General features: G+C 43.2%; 1 protein-coding gene across 5 annotated transcripts in view; it reads left to right on the top strand.

Moving 5' to 3' along the window:
• Positions 1-13123, top strand: part of mtmr1a (myotubularin related protein 1a) — a 29022-nt gene extending 15899 nt beyond the window's left edge. For all 5 annotated transcript variants that reach the window (XM_062994178.1, XM_062994176.1, XM_062994175.1 and 2 more), the window contains 5 exons: positions 2156-2362; positions 2467-2559; positions 6575-6688; positions 7770-7946; positions 8793-13123. In XM_062994178.1, the coding sequence (XP_062850248.1) occupies positions 2156-2362; positions 2467-2559; positions 6575-6688; positions 7770-7946; positions 8793-8960 (759 nt within the window). In that variant the 3' untranslated portion in view covers positions 8961-13123. The remainder of the gene's footprint in view (positions 1-2155; positions 2363-2466; positions 2560-6574; positions 6689-7769; positions 7947-8792) is intronic.
• Positions 13124-13988: the final 865 nt, after the last annotated feature.

The following is a 13988-nucleotide window of genomic DNA, read 5'->3' as shown; positions in this document are numbered from 1 at the left end:
ATTTTCTAGATATTGTCTAGATAAGAACTAGATAATACTGTTCACACAGTGCACACTTCAAGTACATTACAGTTATTCAAATTAATCCAGTGTATATGTTTAACAACTGAATAGCTCTGCAGTGCTGTAGGAAAAAAATTGCCTGCATCCAAGCCATTGCTTAATGTTCTTTTACAAAATAAAAGTAAACAAACCTAGTGCAGCATTGTAGTAAAAATGAAGTGAGATAATTAGTTTCACTTTGAACTTTATATTCAAAGAACATAATTCTGTTTAATGCAGTGATACACTAAAAATGAACAAAAATCTCCACTCACAAGTGGTGTAGCAGCTTAACTTGAATATAAAAAAACAAATAAATTACTTAACAGCATTACAGTAAAACCTGAATACCAAAATAAAATGGAAAGTCTCTTTTGTTATGAAGGAAAGCCAGTTCTTAAAGTGCTTGTATTGTGACAATGGTTTGATGGACGGGTCTACGCAACGTGAGTGTGTTTTGACCCTTTGGGGCTTCCATAGCGCATGGGATAGCGTGCTCGGTTCTGGCTGTCCGCTATTCGGAACAGAATAAGTTAATAAAGTGTTTTGCTCCTGACAATTTGTGAATATACCGTGTATTTTATTTCTTTATTAAGAGAGTGCATCACTACGACGCTCGGTTACATAACTAAGCCAATCAGAGTGCTTGATACTGAGATGTCGTTCAGTCTTGTAACACGTAAACTCGTAAAAGCTGTATGTTATGGTCCTGAAGTTTTCATACTCGGATTAAAAGTTATTGTTTTGTAAACCGGAGTGATCCTCGACTCGCACACCATATAAACAGTAAAATTCTACAGTAATGAACGCAGCTCTGCTCCTACCGCCTCGTGAAACGCTCGCAGTGCAGACATTACATCGCTGTTGGACAGCGGACATGCTGACATAAAACAAAAGATCGGGTTATGATCGGCATTAGTAAAGCCGATTTCCGATCAGTTAAAAATGCCTAGATCTGCCCCGATCCCGATCTGTGAGATCGGATCGGGACATCCCTAGTAATAATACTTTATTTAGCAACAAAACAAGTTCTCAAGCTGGTCTTTGTAAGATGGGGTACATTTAAAAGCTTGATACATGCTTCCCATTGATGTGGGCATCTACTGCAACAGCCAAGTATAAAAATGCTGCTGGTCATCAGTTTTGTGTTCTGGAAGCCTCACAGTTCGAACCTTATTGCTGTAAAGCCTAGTTTGTATGTAAGTAGTTTTTTGGGTGTCACCCAATTACTTGGATTGGTGTGGCTGGGTGGGGTTAGTACCAGAGGGCCCATGCCAGTGGCAGTTTCAAATGTATCATACACTTTATTGTTACAGTTAGTAAGCAAAAGTTTTATCTTATATATATCTTATTTCTAAACACTTGGGAGGGATGACCTGCATTTTTAAATTTGTTTATCTGTATTTTAGGTGGGCGGCTCTGTGGGTAGCACTGTCGCCTCACAGCAAGAAGGTCCTGGGTTCGATCCCCAGGTGGGGCGGTCCAGGTCCTTTCTGTGCGTAGTTTGCATGTTCTCCCTGTGTCTGCATGGGTTTCCTTCGGGAGCTCCGGTTTCCTCCAACAGTCCAAAAACATGCAGTTAGGTCAATTGGAGACACTGAATTGCCCTATAGGTGAATGGGTGTGTGTATGTGTGTCTGCCCTGCGATGGACTTGCGCCCTGTCCAGGGTGTTGCTGTGTGCCCTGCGCCCATTGAAAAGCCCCGCAACCCTAATTGGATAAGCGGTTAAGAAAGTGAGTGAGTGTATTTTAGGTAGCAACTGGTAGCTATGTGAAGGTAAATGAACCATAGGACCACCAGGAATTCATTTTCAGCACATTGGTGATATGGTAGCATTGTACTGGTTAGTAGGCACAGCAGCGCCACTCGAATTTTAAAACATCTTAATATTACTTCTATGTTCTAATTATGTTCAAAATAGTCAGGAAACCAAAGTTATCCAGTCGCACAAACTGATACTAATAGTCTAAGCAGGCTAAACCAACATATGAAAAATAAAACTGTTGTCTCACAAAGCAAAGGGCAGTTAAAACTCATGGCCCTGTGTCCTGAAATGTTATATAAGCATCAGTTCAAGTACATGTCTATGTGTGGTGTGTGTGTGTGTGTAGCTGTTATTAGCAGGTGCAGTGCGTATAGCAGATAAGGTAGAGTGCAGTAAGAGCTCGGTGGTGGTGCACTGCAGTGACGGCTGGGACCGCACGGCCCAGCTCACCTCTCTGGCCATGCTGATGCTGGACTCTCACTTTCGCACAATCATGGGCTTCCAGGTGCTGCTTGAGAAGGAGTGGATCAGCTTCGGACACAAGTTTGCCTCGGTAGGTAGTTTGCCACACAGCAAGAGTGTGAAGGTATGTGTGTGTGTGTGTGTGTGTGTACAGATGTAAGCATACTAACCTGTGTTTCTATCTTTGTTTCACAGCGTGTTGGCCATGGAGATGAGAATCATGCCAACTCTGACCGTTCACCTCTGTTTGTCCAGTTCGTTGACTGTGTGTGGCAGATGATGAGACAGGTGGGATGTTAATACTATAGTGCAATGCTATACTTTTGAAAAAACAAGTATGTGAACCCTATGATTACCTGCAGTGCTTTAATTACTCTACCGCAGGGATGTCCAAACTACGGCCTGAGGGCCATTTGTAATTAGGGTAATTGATCACCTTGACCGACCAGGCTGTCAGGTGCCTTGTTGGCACCGCTGGTCACAGCATTTCCTCCATTCCTTTCTCGATCTTGCCATTCTTGTCCACATTGGTCCCATTCGCGATCTAATCTCGTCTTCCCATCTTCTTGGAGGCCTTCCGAGTGGTCTTTTCCGCTCGCGCGGATACCACTCGACAACTGCAGGGGTCCACCTGTCGTCGGTGAACCGTGCGACGTGTCCTGCCCACCGGAATTTACTCCTTCTGTACTCCGCGATCACGTCCTTCACTCCACTCCTGGCCCGGATCTCCTCGTTCCGGATGTGCTCTCGTAGTGACACTCCCAGCATACTTCGCTCCATGGCCCTCTGCGCTGTTGTGAGTTGCTGCTCTTCCCTCTTCGTTGTTGCCCAAGTCTCGCTCGCATATAGCATCGCAGGCAAGACTGTGCTGTTGAAGAGGGCTGCGCGAGTAGCCATATCCAGCCTACCCTTCAGCACATCCCTGATCGAGTTGAACGCCCTCCATCCTGCTCTTATTCCGCGAGATCTCGTTCTCCATATCGCGTCTCATGTTTACCTCCTGTCCCAGGTAGACGTACTCCTCCACCTCCTCTATCTCATCACCTCTAACCACGATGTTACCCGGCGCTACGCATGAACTTGGTTTTCGTGCGGTTGATCTTCAGGCCGACCTCCGAGCTTCTGGTGTTGAGTACTCTCAGCATGCTCTGTAGCTGACCGATGGTCTCTGCGATGAGCACGATGTCGTCCGCGAACCGAAGGTGGGTTAGCAGCTCACCGTTTATCCTCGCCCCTCCGTCCCAGTCGATGTCTCTGATGACCATGTCGAGACACGCTGTGAAGAGTTTGGGAGAGATGGTGTCTCCTTGCTTAACGCCCTTCTCGACCGGGATCCGTACGGGTGGCGACAACAGAGCCACGTCGGTGGTGCATCCGGAGTTTGCTTCCCTGAGAAGGTCCACGTACTGTGCCGCAACTCCTTGTTTCTTGAGGGATTGAAGCACTGCATTTATCTCCACGCTGTCGAAGGCCTTCTCGTAGTCGACGAACGCAATGCACAGAGGCAGTTTGTACTCTCTCGCTCGCTCTAGCAGTTGCGTCAGAGTGAATATGTGGTCCATCGTGCTGTAGTTCTTCCTGAAGCCCGCCTGCTCTCTGGGCTGCTGCTCGTCGAGTTGTTGCAATGACCAGTTCACAATTATCTTCGTGAACAGCTTGTAAACGTGAGAGAGGAGACAGATAGGGCGATAGTTCTTAAGATCTTCCTTGTCGCCTTTTTTTGTACAGCAGGATGGTATTCGACTCCTTCCACTGTGAGGGGATGAGTCCCTCTTCAAGATATCGATTGAAGCGTATCGCAAGGATTTTCCAAAGCTGCTCTCCGCCTGACTGCAGCATTTCTGATGTAATGCCGTCTTTCCCTGGAGCCTTTCCCTTATTCATGCGCTTCAGGGCTTTCTCAACCTCGCAGACCAGAATAGATGGCACTTTCTCTCTTACGTGGTCCGACGACGGGGGTTCGACTCTCACTGATGACTTGAAAAGGTTTGTGTAGAAGGTTCTGGAAACCCTCTCCAGTTCTCTCTTGTCGGTCACGGTTGTGCCCTCCTCGTTCTTCAACGTCGTCACCTCTGTTCTGTAGAGTGCCATCGCCCTCTCGCATTGCTTGAGGCTTTGTTGTTCTTGCGCAGCCCTCAGAAGCCTTTCCTTCCTGTATCTCTCGAAGTCTTCTTTCAGACGTTGTCTGATCACCTTGCAAAGAATCGAGTACTCGACGTGGTCTTTGCCGTCCCTCTTCATGTTTTTCCGCTTTTACAGCAGTTTCTTTGTCTGCTCCGAGATCCTTCCTTCGGCTTCCTTTGGGTTGATGGCCTTTGCCTTCCTCAAACATCCTTTCAGCTTCTGGATCAGCGATTCATAATCCTCATCTATTTCTTGAAGCTGCTCCCAGGATTCCTTCCCGATGTAGTCCTTCAGCTGCGTCTCGTCGAACACCTTCACTTGCTGGTGCTTCGACCTCATGTGCAGTGCCTTATTCTCTTTCCTCTCGTCCAGCATAACTTTCGCCCGCACAGGGCGGTGATCGCTTCCTGTGTTGAACGGCGTCACCACTGAGACGTCCTGCAGGATTCGTCGCTTGTCGACCAGGATGTAGTCTATCTCATTCCGATCTTTTGCATTTGGAGCGATCCAGGTCCATCTCTTTTCCAGGTTTTTCTGGAATAGGCTGTTCCTGATGTAAAGCTTCCTCGCCTCTGCCATGGTCACCAGACGTTCTCCTCTCTCGTTCCTTTCTCCCAATCCGAATCGTCCCACATACCGTTCGCCTTGCCGCCCTTTTCCGACCTTTGCATTGAAGTCTTCCATCACGACGGTCTATGTAGATTTTGATGCTAGAGTTTGCCCTAGCACCTGGTAGAACTCCTCCACTTCATCGTCGTCGCTGGCACACGTGGGAGCATAGGCCTGGACAACTTTCAGGGTGGCCGTCTTTGAGAGTTGAATGTTCAGCACCCCTATCTGAGAAGACACGAACTTGCAAGAGGTGATTCGTTCAGCCCATTCCTTGCTTATGATGAACCCGATGCCTCCTACCGCTCTTGGACCATCCGCACATTCCAGTCTCACGACGCTTCCGTCCTTCCACCTCGCGTTCAACTCCTTCCTTTGGCGTGTTTCGCAGAGCCCCAACACGTCGCACTTGATCTTCTTTTTCTCCTCCATAAGATGGTTCATGGCATTCCCCCTTGCCAACGACCTGCAGTTGTAGGTGCCTATGGCAAGGTTAGTCCTTCTCCTTGGCGGCTTCTTGGTACCTGAGATTCTTAGCAGCCTCTCGTCGCTCGGATTTCGCCCCGCCGCCGTGGAGCGTTCCGATTGACGCGCAGGGTACTGAGGCCCTTTTCCTTTTGCTGTTTTTGCCATTAAAGTATAGCCACCCCGCTGGCTAGGCGGGCAGGCCCTTACCTCTCCAGTTTAGCTAGCTTCCGGCCTCTGCCAGATGGACTGTATGCCCACTCCTGGGCAGCCCAACCGCAGGGCCGGCAGTCCGGTACCTTTGTAGCATGGTTGTACCTGCCAGGGTATATATACCCGGCTACCGTAGCTACCAGACAGCCGTTGTCACTGTTGCACCACTTTGAGGCACTGAAGCAGGATTTCCCAACAGATTAGGGTAATTAGTCACTCAAATAAAAAAGGGAAGTGTAATTGTTAGTAGTTAGGTAGGTCTATTTTACACAGACCAGGCATAACATTACGACCATTATGGCAGGTGAAGTGACTAACACTGATTATCTCTTCATCATGGCACCTGTTAGTGGGTGGGATATATTAGGCAGCAAGTGACCATTTTATCCTCAAAGTTGATGTGTTAGAAGCAGGAACAATGGACAAGCGTAAGGATTTGAGTGAGTTTTACAAGGGCCAAATTGTGATGGCTAGATGAGCATCTCCAAAACTGCAGCTCTTGTGGGGTGGCCTGTGTGGTCCGATCCAACAGACGAGCTACTGTAGCTCAAACTGCTGAAGTAGTTAATGCTGGTTCTGATAGAAAGGTGTCAGAATACACAGTGCACCACAGTTTGTTGCATATGGGGATGCATAGCCGTAGACCAGTCAGGGTGCAAAAGCACCAACAATAGGCACGTGAGCATCGGAACTGGACCACGGAGGTGGAAGAAGGTGGCCAACAAGAAACAAGAAAAGTTTGGACACCCCTGATGTACTGGTTAATGCAAAATAAAATGTATTTGAAAATGAACACTATAACATTCAACTACCCATAATGAGTTGTACTAAACATACTAGATGTTATGAATACAGTGTTGAAGTTCTAACTGTGTGTGTTCTTTTATTGCAGTTTCCCTCAGCTTTTGAGTTCAATGAGCTCTTTCTCATTACCATACTGGACCACCTCTACAGCTGCCTGTTTGGTACATTTCTCTACAACAGTGAGCAGGAGAGAATGGAAAAGGCATGTTCAGCTTTTTTTTGTTATATACAGGGTATTTCCTTTTTCATGCATGCATTTCCCCCCAATGTTCCTCTAACTTTGATCTTAGTTGTATAAAAATAGCTGATCGCATTTCACTTCCTCCACGCCTGAGGAGGGTCGTGACTATCACATGCCCCGCTTTCACATGTGTACACGTGTGTAGTAACTGACCGCTTTTTCACCTGCACAAGACAAGTTCATTTGGGTCAAGTCAAGTCAAATTTATTTGTATAGCGCTTTTTACAATGGACATTGTCTCAAAGCAATTTTACAGAATCCAGGGCCAACAGACCCAACAGAACTCCCGTTGAGCAAGCCGAGGGCGACAGTGGCAAGGAAAGAGTCCCTTTAAAATACAGGAAGAAACCTTGAGAGGAACCAGACTCAGCAGGGACCCCCATCCTTCTTGGATGGCCTGGAGGATATGGGTATCTGCATCGTGCACAGAGAGTCATGCACCAATCTCCATTATCCCCCATCTTTGTGCAGGCGCCATCTGTCAGCCAGAAGAGGTTCTAATTGCATTACCACCCGAGGTCGGGCCAATCTTTGTCCTTATAGGCATCCGGCTTGCCAGTAGCAGTGGCATGTTTTACCCCTGCGACACCCTTTTGCACCATATCTACTTTTTAGGCACCTTATCTGCATTGCCAATTTTACGCTGCTAATGTACAACATGTCACTACCTCAGGAACCATTGTACCATCTATTCACCATCATGTACTAACACTTGTCTTTAGTCCTGTGTTCTAATTACTTGTTTAGATTAGGGATAATTAGGAATATCTTTTGTAGTTATTTATTATAGGATTTTTTGTATTATTGTTGTATTTGCACTGTTTTGTCTTGCACTTTTTGTACCGTGTTACACCGTGATCCTAGAGGAACGCTGTTTCGTTTCAATATGTACTTGTATGTAGCTGAAATGACAATAAAACCTCTCTGACTCTGACTCTGACTCTGATATGTTGTTAATATACAGGGTATTTCTAAATAAATTTCACTTTCTTTGTTTTGACCTTTTCTCTGTTTATCTTTTTGTCTCTGTTCCTTATTTCAGGAAATTGAGAAGAAGACGGTGTCTTTGTGGTCATACATGAACAGCCAGCTCGAGGACTTTACTAATCCTTTTTATGTAAACTATGAGAACCAGGTGCTGTATCCATTAGCCAGTCTGAGGCATCTGGAGCTCTGGGTTAGTTACTATGTACGCTGGAACCCACGCATGAGACCACAGGTAAGTGCAGTGAAATAATAAAATAAGTTAAAAACTATCAGAAAATATGTGGAATATACATTTGGGATGTGATTGAAATAAGTTATGGAGCTCACATAGCATTATAACAAAGTTTTTTGTGGCAGCACGGTGGCTTTGTGGGTAGCACTGTTGCCTACTGCAAGAAGGTCCTGAACTCTATTCTCAGGTGGAGCGGTTTAGGTCCTTTCTGTGTGGAGTTTACATGTTCTCCCCGTATCTCTGTGGGTTTCCTCCGGGAGCTCCGGTTTCCTCCCACAGTCCAAAGACGTGCAAGTAAGGTGAATTGGAGATACAAATTTGTCCATGACTGTGTTGGGCATTAAAGACGTAAACTGATGAATCTTGTGTAACCAGTAACTACCTGACCTGTTGTGAATGTAACCAAAGTGTAAAACATGACATTAAAATCCTAATAAATAAATAAAATAAATTACATTTTGGAAATATAAACAATTTTAGATTTTTATTTCTGCAACACACTTAATAAAGGTTTAACTTCCCACATTACTGACCCTGCTCCATGCTTAAGCATGGGGATTGTGTTCTTCTGGTTGCCAGACGAACCACTGATCCATATAACCAAACATTCCAGTTTGATTTGCCCAGAACTCGGCATGTGCTGAGTGGCATGCATTGTGGAATCTGGCCATGATGTTCTTGGTTGTTAAGGTATCTTATGGTTGGCACTGACTGATTTATCCTAGCCTTTACCAGATTATCCTGTAAATCCTGAACATCATATACTGTACACCAAGAATAGTAATTGTGAGATCATAGACTTGTTGTTTGTAGAGCTGAACTTGCATGTTTTGTTTTTCTGTCTAGGTGCCGGTGCATCAGCATCTAAAAGAGTTGATGTTTTTGCGTGCTGAGCTGCAGAAGAGAGTGGAGGAGCTGCAGAGAGAAGCTGCTTCATCACACTCCATCTCCTCATCTTCAGATCATGCTTCTTCCCCATCTCATGGTGGTACACCAATTCACACTGCAGTCTAAATGCATGCAAACTATAAAGTGGGTGAAGACACACAACGACGCACACAAATCAGTGTTTTTAGTCATTAGACCTTAGTTTCAACTTTTGCCAACTTTTTTTTATATACTGTGAAAATGGCAGTTTGTCTCTGTCTTGTAATATATGGTCAGCATGTTTGAAGCATGAGCGCCTAGTATTTAATGTCTAGCTGACCTGTACACAAACATACACAATATGGCCAAAGGTATTTGGACACCCTACCATGAGCTTATTGGACCTATAGTGAACTTTTAGGCTATAACAGCAGCCAGTCTTCTGAGAGGGCTCCTTACACGACTTATGTATGAAGTAGGTCTGTGCCCAATTTGTGCCCGTTCAGTCAAAACGCATTTGTAAAGCTGGGCACCGATATTGGTCAAGAAAGCCTCAATGGATGTTCCAGTTCATTCCAAAGCTGTTCAGTGGGGCTCTGTGCTGGCCATTAGTGTTTCTTTAAACCAAGCTTTTCTGGGCGGCACGGTGGCTAAGTGGGTAGCACTGTCGCCTCACAGCAAGAAGGTCCTGGGTTCGATCACCAGGTGGGGCGGTCCGGGTCCTTTCTGTGTGGAGTTTGCATGTTCTCCCCGTGTCTGCGTGGGTTTACTCCGGGAGCTCCGGTTTCCTCCCACAGTCCAAAAGCATGCAGTCAGGCTAATTGGAGACACTAAATTGTCCATGACTGTGTTTGATATAACCTTGTGTGAACTGATGAACCTTGTGTAATGAGTAGCTACCGTTCCTGTCTTCATGTCTTTATAGACAATGCAGGAACAGGAAAGAGCCTTCCCTAAACTGCTGCTTCAAAGTTGGAAGTATATAATTTCCTTTATATATATTACACTTGTTAGCAGCTGTTGTGGCTGAAACACGTAAACTCATTGATTTAATAGTGTGTCCCAATACGTTTGTTCAAATAGTGTATTTGTATTTAGTATCGCCTTTAACCTCTAGGATGACTTACAATGACCTTTGTGCCAACCCTTCCTTTTATTTTGTACAAATTCCTTTTTTATTCTACGTTGTTGTTTATATTAAGTATACTTCTTTATTTTTGTACATTAATACTGTGATGTTCCACTTTGTTGTCACACTGAACCTTTTAGTATTATGAGTTTATTTAATTTGGTGTAGTTTATACGTTAGAAGACTGATGTCCTGTGTGTGCAGGAAACTTAAATGCCACTTAACTGACCTGCTCTGGAGAACATGTTTACCTTTCTTAGGACTAGAAACTTTTTAATTCACAAACCAATTTCATGCTTCATGAAGGTGGGACTCCGAATAAATGGTGATGAATAGAACAGACTGTCCCAAACTGCACATTCCTATATACTGTAGTCTTGTTCAAAATTGTAAACATTCCTGCTCAGATTCCATGTTTTGTACATTTTATGAGCAAAAATAAGGTGACATTCTCAATAGGGAACAATTTTAAATCAAGCATTTCTTTGTACAATTTATTGCATAATAATGACTTTTTTATGTCCTTTTTTATGCATTTTTCCCCCAATGTTCTCCCAATCTAGTCGTATCCAATTTCCCCGATTGCATTATGCCTCCTCTCTACTGTTGTTGAATTCTACTCTGACTGAGGAGAGCCGTGACTAACACACACCCCCTCTGACGTGTGTGCAGTAACCGACTGCATCTTTTCACCTGCACGAGGAGAGTTCATGTGTGGATCAGCTTTGTGTACGGAGAGCAGTGATGGCATAGTTACCTTGAAAAAGTAATCTGATTACTGATTACTCCTTTAAAAAGTTACTTAGTTACTTTATGGATTACTTGATTTTAAAAGTAACTAAGTTAGATTACAAGTTACTTTATTAGTTATATAATGCGGAATATTTCAAAGATATTCCTTTGCAATACTTTATCATTTGGCTGCCAACTTTTGTGTACTGATGAGACTCAATTGAATCCCAGAACATGCTAGTGTGAATGCATGGAAAACAAATTTTAATTTTCTTTCAAGAATATGATACAGACTGACCAACACTATTATGCTAAATCAGCATTGAAAATTGACTTTACTTTTAATAGCCTTCTACAATGCTGGAGCTTCTTAAAACTGAAGATTTTCTTTTAAATAGAAGTGTTATTTACCTGCTATTAAATTGTTTTCCAACAAAATCCGCCCAATTTGGCGGATAATCGCCCAATCTGGCAACACTGGAATGCGCAGAGCCAGCTGGCGCTTTTACTCGTAGCGCGCCACGAATACTACTAAATAGTACTACAGTACTTCTGTAATGGTGTTGGTGGTTGACATTTATGTTGAGTGTATTACTGCACTGTTTTGGTGAAGAACTACTCATCTGAGGTGCGCTGCTCCTGCGTGCAGAAATGCTTCCGCAAAAAAATTGCCGGCAAAGCGGTGGTGGGGGGGCCAGAGGGGTGGCCGAAGATTACATTATGGTGGCCATGGCAACCACTGGCCACCCCCTGGCTCCGCCCCTGCCAAGAAGAAAGCAAAAATATATTTTCACTAAGGAAAATGACAAAAATAGTAACGCACAGTAACTTGGATAAGTAACTTTAATCTGATTACTGGATTGGAAATAGTAACGCGTTAGATTAATCGTTACTGAAAAATGTGGTCAAATTAGAGTAACAGACCATCAGTGACGGAGAGTCACACCCTGATCACATTGTCCCTCGTCTCTGTGCAGGCAGCATCAGTCTACCAGCAGAGGTAGTTGTTCGTGTAGGCGCCCAGTGTGCCGGGTAGCAGAGCTGAGATTCAAACCAAGTTCGAGATGTCAGCTCTGGTGTGCTAGCGTGTTTTACCGCTGTGCCACCTGAGTGACCATAACACCCCCGACACCTTTGCACATGTGCGATACCTGAAAAAGTACTGAATCTCATGTAAAATGTGTGTGCTGTGAGAAATGTCGAGATTCCTCTGCTGAACTGTGTAGAGATTTGTCTGTCATCTATAACAGAAATTACATCATTTTGCTATAAACTGTATAATGCAGTGTTCATCGTAATTGTGTAAAATGAACACATTCACTGTTTACATATCAGATCTGTCATGTGAATACAATTTGGTCCTTAATATGTGACATTATATTATATTATGTGACTTATTCTACCATTTATCTGTTAGAAGTTCCATATTGTGATAAACTGTTACCGTAATAAAGCCAAATGAATAATTCACCATTACGTAGTAGTGAAGATTTTGAACACAGCAGGAAATTGCTTGGAAGTTTGTAAATATTTTTCAGTAATTTTAACGTCATGTTTTACACTTTGGTTATGTTCATGACAGAAGAGGTAGTTACTTGTTACACAAGATTCATCAGTTCACAAGGTTATATCAAACACAGTCATGGACAATTTCGTGTCTCCAATTCACCTCACTTGCATGTCTTTGGACTGTGGGAGGAAACCGAGGCACCTGGAATAAACCCACACAGACACGGGGAGAACATGCAAACTCCACACGGGAAGGACCTGGACCGCCCCACCTGGGGATTGAACCCAGGACCTTCTTGCTGTGAGGTGACAGCAAGTTTTTCAGTAATTGTAAAAGCCTTCCTGGTGGACGTACCTGTGTAATGTTAAAATATTGAGCCCTGCAAATAATGCACCAATTGCTTAAGTTATAGTTTTTATAAATTAGGCAAATTTCAGAAGGACTTGATTTATAATTTAATGTAAATGATAGAATAGAAAAAGTGCTTAATACAAAGTGTCACGTTTTAACAACATATTAAAAGGTCTTGCTTAATAATGTGATAATTTGTGGTCCGTTTGTGATTATTTTTTGCTGTTTTATAGACTATTGCTTGTTCCCCTAATCAAAAGAATCCAAAGGTCCAGCAGCTCAAAACAGGAAACTACCTATCTATAAGGTAAACACAGGTTGTGTATGGACGAGCTGCTTGTACAGCTACAACTAAATGTCCTGAGGAATTGATTGATGTTACACTTTTAACATGCTGCCAACATCAGCAAAAAAAAAAAAACTAAATAAATAAAAAAATAACAATGCCACCCTCTACACTTTGTATCTGCACCTTTGCATTGTGGTTAATAAATTATTTGTATGTTTTATCAGTGTAGTTTTTATAACCATTTTACCATGTCAAAACTTGTATCCACATATAAAAAAGCTTTCAGAGCTGCAGTAAAAAGAAGAAAAACAAATCAGACTGGTTTCATTTTTTTGTTTCATTTATTTTATTGTTTTTAGGTTACTCTTTCCATCAGTATTTGCCAGTAAGACGACAGGAGATTTAAGAACAGATCTATAGTGAAACACCAGTAGAAAATCGACAGTGAAAGCAGTGCGGATTGTCTGTAGATCTTATGTAACCTCTTGCCTTTACACAGTGGATTGTACTGAACAGGCACTGGTGAGATTAGTGAGAGTTGAGCGAAAGGCAAAATCACTTTGAGGTCAGACAGCAGTGCAGCAGTTTTGTAAAGCAAAGTCTGTACTGTACACATTAAAATTTGATCTGTAAAACTGGTGCTGTGATGAGTGTTTACATGCACAGAATCACAGTTCATATGGATTTTAGTAATCCGATTATGGGAAGCAAATTGTCAGGCAATAATCTGATCTTGTTAATTGTAATTTATATTTTCTTATACCTGTATGTTTATGTTCAGAAGCACAATTTAAGATTATCAGCACCTAATGTCCAACTTAGATCATTTAGGCACTAATTCTTTATTAAGCCTTAATAGCTGCAATAAGCATGTAATCCTTTCCCTTTTAAAAGGTCTTAATTGAGACGGCATCCCAACACCACAAACTAATGCCCTGAATAATACATTAATATAATAACATTATGCTCCCTGTCCCATAAAAAGACATAGCTCATGTTTGGTTAGAAAAAAGCTGAATGACACCAGATGAAGTATACAAATGCATCACATAATCAGATCACTAAACCAACATTCATGTGGCTTCAGATTTGTACAAGTCCGATCACCACCTTACTCGAATTTCATGATCCGTTCATTAGTGTGCATGTAAACACATTGTTGAC

Source organism: Trichomycterus rosablanca, chromosome 4, assembly GCF_030014385.1.
Source record: "Trichomycterus rosablanca isolate fTriRos1 chromosome 4, fTriRos1.hap1, whole genome shotgun sequence".
NCBI lineage: Eukaryota > Metazoa > Chordata > Actinopteri > Siluriformes > Trichomycteridae > Trichomycterus > Trichomycterus rosablanca.
This window is presented reverse-complemented; position numbering and strand designations above follow the sequence as displayed.